Here is a 7,065-nt window from a genome sequence, read left to right as displayed (position 1 = left end):
ACTAGTCATCGCCTGGGTTAGAAGGATGATCGGCGGCGGCGGCGACACAATCGTGGGCGACAGTTGAGGGGAGGGTGCGGCGGCGAGGCTGGCGCAGGAGCGCCACCGACCGCATGCGATGGTGACGGGTGGTTCGGCCGGTGGTACATTGGGTGGTTGAAAGAAGAAGAACGTGGGGAGCTGAAGGTCGAAGAAGGAATTCTGATCGCTAGTTTTGCATCGGATAGCTGAAACGAAACAACTGGCCCAAATTGGATTTTCAGCTGACTTACCCTTAGCCAATCCCATACTTTTAGATGTTTCCTATACAGGTGTGGTTATGTCTCAATCGATTGAGACTTAACCAAATCTCACTCAAATGACATAGTATAAGAAGAAGAAACAATAAACTGGAAAGAAGAAACTTGTATGAATCTTTATACAAGATCACAGGAATATAACATCGACTGAGACATAATAAAATCTTTATGCAAAACTGCTCCTATACATGTCAGCTAGCGGAAGATGAACGTTTCAGAACCAGTGAACTATACATGAACTGCACGGATCGTACATAGTGCATACAATAGTCAGATCGGCGAACGTTTCAAACGGGATAACCCTGAAGCAATTAATTAGCTGGCATCTTTCGTCACTGATTTAGATGTTGCGAGTGTATATATAGTATACCGACCAGCGGAGCGGCAACGCTTGTCTCACAACAACAACAACAACAACACAACATGGCCGCTTCTGTGGAGCTCGATGAGCTTGCTCGGACGCCCCGCGTGGAGGAAGAGGCGTCGGACGACGAGGAGGAGCACGACAACTGGAGGGAGCTGTACGGCTCGCAGCTGCAGCTGGAGGTGGAGCCGCCGGTGCGCGACGCGCGGGACGAGGGCACGGCGGACGCGTGGACGGAGCGCAACCCGTCGCTCATCCGCCTCACCGGCAAGCACCCCTTCAACTGCGAGCCGCCGCTGGCGCGCCTCATGCACCACGGCTTCATCACCCCCGCGCCGCTGCACTACGTGCGGAACCACGGCCCCGTGCCCCGCGGCGACTGGTCCACCTGGACCGTCGAGGTCTCCGGCCTCGTCACCCGGCCCGCGCGGTTCACCATGGACGAGCTGGTCCGGGAGTTCCCCGCCGCGGAGCTCCCCGTCACGCTCGTCTGCGCGGGCAACCGCCGCAAGGAGCAGAACATGGTGCGGCAGACGGCCGGGTTCAACTGGGGCGCCGCGGGCGTCTCCACCTCCGTGTGGCGCGGCGCGCGCCTCCGCGACGTCCTGCGCCGGTGCGGCATCAAGAAGGGCCGCCGCGCAGCGCTCCACGTGTGCTTCGTGGGCGCGGAGGACCTCCCCGGCGGCGGCGGCGGCGCCAAGTACGGCACCAGCGTCACGCGCGAGTGGGCGCTGGACCCTTCCAGGGACATCATGCTCGCCTACGCGCAGAACGGCGAGCCGCTGCTGCCGGACCACGGCTTCCCGGTGCGCGTCATCATCCCGGGCTGCATCGGCGGCCGCATGGTCAAGTGGCTCACGCGCATCGTCGTCACCGGCGCCGAGTCCGACAACTACTACCACTTCAAGGACAACCGCGTCCTGCCGTCGCACGTCGACGCCGAGCTCGCCGACGCGCAGGCGTGGTGGTACAAGCCGGAGTACATCATCAACGAGCTCAACACGAACTCGGTGATCACCACGCCCGGGCACGACGAGATCCTTCCCATCAACGCCTTCACCACGCAGCGCGCCTACACCATGAAAGGATACGCCTACGCCGGTGAGTCGTCCGTGCACCATTCATGCCTTTGACATCTTATTAGATATTGATATTTCTTTCTATAAACTTGTTTGAGATGTTTGACTTTTCAGTTCCAATTCGAGAATGGGGATATTACACATATTCTTGAAGATTAGATAATCATAATACCTTTATACCTGTTAGCTAGTGAGATTGACTATCTTCTTGAAATTCTTCATCCATATTGAGCTGGCATATAGGACATCCTATCTATCTAAAAGAGTGATCCCACCAATTATCTCAACGCGGTGTACTTCCACGTCATCAAAACTATGATAGTCGTTACATTTACTAGTTTGATCCACTAACATCTGTCCAATCTATACATGGGAATCATATACCATGCAACATGCATTAGTATTGTAAGAAGGCTTAAATCACACTGTATTTAATTGTGACAAACACAACTTTTCATGTTAAGATTTATTTTTCTTATGCGGAAATTTCTCATATTTTTTTAAATCATAAGGACCAAATTAGTACACACTATTTAGAAATTATATATCCATTTCCGCTGCAACACGCGTGGAATTGTATAGTCTATATAGATGATACTCCATCATTCCAAAACATTTGAAGTTCTAACTTTGTCCTAAATCAAACATCTTCTGGGTTTGACCAAGTTTGTAGCAAAATTTATCACGGACCGGGAAGGGAATCTAGTTTCTAAATAAGGGAATCTAATCTAAGAGTATATAAGGTGTATAGATTAAAAATTAAAGTCAAATGTTTTTATGTTTGACTAAGTTTAGAGCAAAATATACCAAGTTATTAGCATACAATACCAAATAAACAAAATATAAAAATAAATTTAGTAATCAATCTAATGACACTGATTTGACATCTTAGATATTGATATTTCTCTCTATAAACTTGTTAGAGATGTTTGACTTTTCAGTTCCAATTCGAGAATGAGAATATTATGCATATTGTTGAGATTAGATAATCATAATACTTGTATACCTGTAAGTGAGATTGACTAGCTATCTTCTTGAAATTCTTCAACCATATTGAGCTGGCATAAGATATTCTATTTACCTAAGAGAGTGATCCCACTACCAATTGGCTCAACACGTGTACTTTCAAGTCATGAAAACTACGATAGTTGTTAGATTTATTAGTTTGATCCACTCTCATCCATCCAATCTATGCATGAGAATCATATACCATGCAACATGCAATTGTGTATTCTAAGCAAGTTTTAAATCACAATGCATTTAATTGTGATAATCACAGCTTTTCATGTTAAGATTTATTTTTCTTATGCGGAATTTTCTCATATTATTTAAATCGTAAGGACATAATTAGTAACAATATTTAAAAATAAAATGTCAAATTCCTGCTGCAACACGCGGAGAATCGTATACTCTATATAGAAGATACCCAGTTGTTCCATAATATTTGAAGTTCTATAGCTTTATCCCAAGTCAAACATCTTTTGGGTTTGACCAGGCTTATAGCAAAATTTATCGATATCCATGACTTTCCATATATATAGTATGAAAATAGATTTTATGATGAATCTAATGAAACCAGTTTGGTGTTCTCGATACTTTTCCGTAGACTTGGTCAAACTTCAAAAAGTTCAACTTAGGATAAATATGAAAGTTCAAATAATTTTAAACTAATGAAGTATAATAAAATTGATAAACCTTATATTTTCGAACTAAATGAACCTTCATTAGCATCCATCCAATCTATTCATCCTCACTAATATATTGATCTCAACATACAAACATGCTACCTCACCATCCAATTATGAATGAGATAAGTCTCACCTCAATATGCAATCATGCTTTCAACCACGCATGAGATTTTTTTTAATTATTATTCTACTTATATTCAATAAAAATTGCTACAACTACACATAATCGAATATAGCAAGTCATACTACTACGTATTAAGAACCAGGTGTGTTGTTAAGTAGTCTTAATTTCTTGTGAGTGTAATTAATCATATTTCTCACAACTCTTTTTCTTGTTGTTGCGTCTTAAAGGTGGTGGCAAGAAGATCATAAGAGTGGAGGTGACGCTGGACGGGGGCGAGACATGGATGTTGTGCACGCTCGACATCCCGGAGAAACCCAACAAATATGGCAGCTACTGGTGCTGGTGCTTCTGGTCCGTCGATGTCGAGGTCCTCGATCTCCTCGGCGCCAAGGAGGTGGCGGTGCGCGCCTGGGACCAGGCGCAGAACACCCAGCCCGAGAAGCTCATATGGAACCTCATGGTATGTAATGTACCCTGCATTCACATGTGTCCATCCATGGCATCGTGGCCTTTGCAAATGCGATTGATTCGAGGGTGTGACTTTACTAATCCTAATGTTTTTGTACACATGACATGATTGCAGGGGATGATGAACAACTGCTGGTTCAAGGTGAAGGTGAACGTGTGCCGGCCGCACAAGAGGGAGATCGGTCTGGTGTTCGAGCACCCGACGCAGCCAGCCAACCAGACGGGCGGGTGGATGGCGCGGCAGAAGCACATGGAGACCGCTGCACCGGGGCTCAAGCGGAGCACGTCCACGCCCTTCATTCACACCACCGACGACAAGCAGTTCACCATGTCCGAGGTGCGCAAGCACGGGTCGCAGGACTCGGCATGGATCGTCGTCCACGGACACGTCTACGACTGCACCGCCTTCCTCAAGGACCATCCGGGCGGTGCCGACAGCATCCTCATCAACGCCGGCACGGACTGCACCGAGGAGTTCGACGCCATCCACTCCGACAAGGCAAAGTCGCTCCTCGACACGCACCGCATTGGCCAACTCATCACCACTGGCGCTGGCTATAACTCTGACAACTCCGTCCATGGAGGCTCCTCTCTCGCCCCTATCCGCGAGGCTACCAAGGCCGCCGCCGCACCCATCGCGCTCTCAAGCCCGCGTGAGAAGATCCGCTGCCGCCTCGTCGACAAGAAGGAGCTCTCCCGTGACGTCCGACTGTTCCGCTTCGCGCTGCCGTCCTCCGACCAGGTGCTCGGCCTACCAGTCGGCAAGCACATCTTCGTGTGCGCCAACATCGGGGGGAAGCTGTGCATGCGCCCGTACACGCCAACGAGCATGGTCGACGAGGTCGGCCAGTTCGAGCTCCTGGTCAAGGTGTACTTCAAGAACGAGCACCCCAAGTTCCCCGACGGTGGGCTCATGACACAGTACCTGGAATCGCTTCAGGTAGGCAGCTCCCACATCGAGGTCAAGGGGCCTCTCGGCCAAGTGGAGTACACCGGCCGCGGCAGCTTCATGATCGGCGGCAAGCAGCGGCGAGCGCGACGCCTGGCAATGATCTGCGGCGGGAGCGGGATCACGCCCATGTACCAGGTGATCCAGGCCGTGCTCCGCGACCAGCCGGAGGACAAGACGGAGATGCACCTTGTGTACGCGAACCGGACGGAGGACGACATCCTGCTGCGCGACGAGCTGGACCGGTGGGCGGCGGAGCACCCGGACAAGCTCAAGGTGTGGTACGTGGTAGACCAGGTGAAACGGCCGGAGGAAGGCTGGAAGTTCAGCGTCGGGCATGTGAGGGAGGACATTCTACGCGCGCACGTGCCGGAGGGCGGCGACGACACCTTCGCGCTCGCTTGCGGGCCGCCGCCCATGATCAAGTTCGCCATCACGCCCAACCTGGAGAAGATGAAGTACGACATGGCCAATTCTTTCATCTCGTTCTAATCTAGCTTCTGCGACGACGCGTCTGGATGTATATACCTGTTATATACATAAGAAAACTAAGGCCCTGTTTGATTCATAAGTCCTAGACTTTTTTTAGTCCCAAATCCCTAAAAAGTTCCTATCTATTTGGTTTCTGGGACTTAACATGGACTAAATGACATATTACAACCATAAGTCCCTATAAGTCCCTCCTTGAGAGTCTTATTTCATAAGTCCCAAATGCCCACTTTAAATCACTATAAATCCCTCCTGTTTGGTTTAGATGGGACTTATAGAAACTTTAATTCCAAGGAAACAAACACCCTCTAAAGCGCTCGAATGGTTAGGTGCCCAGTGATACTCTCAGCCAATCAAAGATTAAGCTCCAACTATAATACTTTGGTATCTCATTAATGTGGATTATCCATTCAATTGAAGACCACGTTTTTGTCGATGCCATCCACGTTTTTGTCGATGCCATGATGCCCGTGATGACTTGGTCAATCTTCAAGCTCGGCAACTTTGACTCATCTTTCATAGGTGTTCTGTGAGTATGTGAAGTGTGGTGGGATGAGATGTGTCTGCGTTGTAACCAATGTTTCTGAAAAGTAGCGAACCAACCTGTGGTTGGATGGTTAGAGGGACTGTGGTATCCCCAGCCCACCAGGGTTCAAATCCTGGTGCTCGTATTTATTCCTAGATTTATTTCAGGATTTCCGGCGATGCGCATTTAGTGGGAGGAGACGTTCCCGTCGACGACGAGGCGCCTACGGCGACTTCGTAAATTTAAAGATGATATGCCGGCTCAGTCTTTCGGAGGTGCTCATAGGGGTAGGGTGTGCGTGTGTGCGTTCATAGAGGTGAGTGTATGCGTGTGTATATGAGCGTTTGTGTCTGTACTAATGTTAAAAAAAAGTTTCTGAAAAGTAAGAAATAAACAAAGAGTAATATATTGTGTACATATGAGCCGGACACACCAGCGAGGGCTCCCAAAGCCAAACATGTCAACCTAGAACAAGCGGCGGCCAATTCCTGGCAGTATTGTGAGCATCCATATTAGTCTCTCTTTCTTCATGCTTAAGCACTTTTGTTTTAAGAGATGGGGTTTCCCGCCTTATTTTGTTATTATTTTAGGCCAACCCCGTTTTATGAAACTAGATGATATTCTCGCACATTGTTGCGGGACTATTTTGCAATATATTTCTATGTGATTCATTGTATGAAACATGAATATTTAAAGTAATAATATAAAAAGCTAAAACTAAAAATACATATAATTTATTTATGTTTGATTACTATGTAGTTGTAAATATTTTATTAAATATACATAGCATAATAGAATGGAAATATTCATGTATATTTGCATGTTGAGATGCGTCTGTTTTTCATGCATGTCATGATAAAGTGGCATGCTTGCATGTTGAGAGATATATGATAGTGAGGATGGATCTTTTCTCATGCATGTTATGTGATGATGTGGCATACTTGCATGTTAAGATAAATAGTTAGTGGGACTAGTTTTTTAGATATAAAAGATGAGGCAACGCCAAAACACACATCACTGTTCGCAGCGTTCGGGCTAAGCCAAAGTACCTGAGCCAGAAAAGGTCCCCACAATATGCA

At 47.4% G+C, this 7,065-nt stretch overlaps 1 protein-coding gene across 1 annotated transcript in view; it reads left to right on the top strand.

Annotated features, from left to right (window-relative positions):
• LOC119333024 (nitrate reductase [NADH]-like) overlaps window positions 1–5,477 on the top strand; it is an 8,854-nt gene extending 3,377 nt beyond the window's left edge. Inside the window, exons 3-5 of the mRNA XM_037606069.1 lie at window positions 774–1,764; window positions 3,782–4,014; window positions 4,138–5,477. Of these exons, the coding sequence (XP_037461966.1) occupies window positions 774–1,764; window positions 3,782–4,014; window positions 4,138–5,463 (2,550 nt within the window). The 3' untranslated portion in view covers window positions 5,464–5,477. The remainder of the gene's footprint in view (window positions 1–773; window positions 1,765–3,781; window positions 4,015–4,137) is intronic.
• Window positions 5,478–7,065: the final 1,588 nt, after the last annotated feature.

This window comes from Triticum dicoccoides, chromosome 7A, assembly GCF_002162155.2.
Source record: "Triticum dicoccoides isolate Atlit2015 ecotype Zavitan chromosome 7A, WEW_v2.0, whole genome shotgun sequence".
NCBI lineage: Eukaryota > Viridiplantae > Streptophyta > Magnoliopsida > Poales > Poaceae > Triticum > Triticum dicoccoides.
Note: the sequence above shows the minus strand (reverse complement) of the source record. Positions and strands in the feature narration are given on the sequence as shown.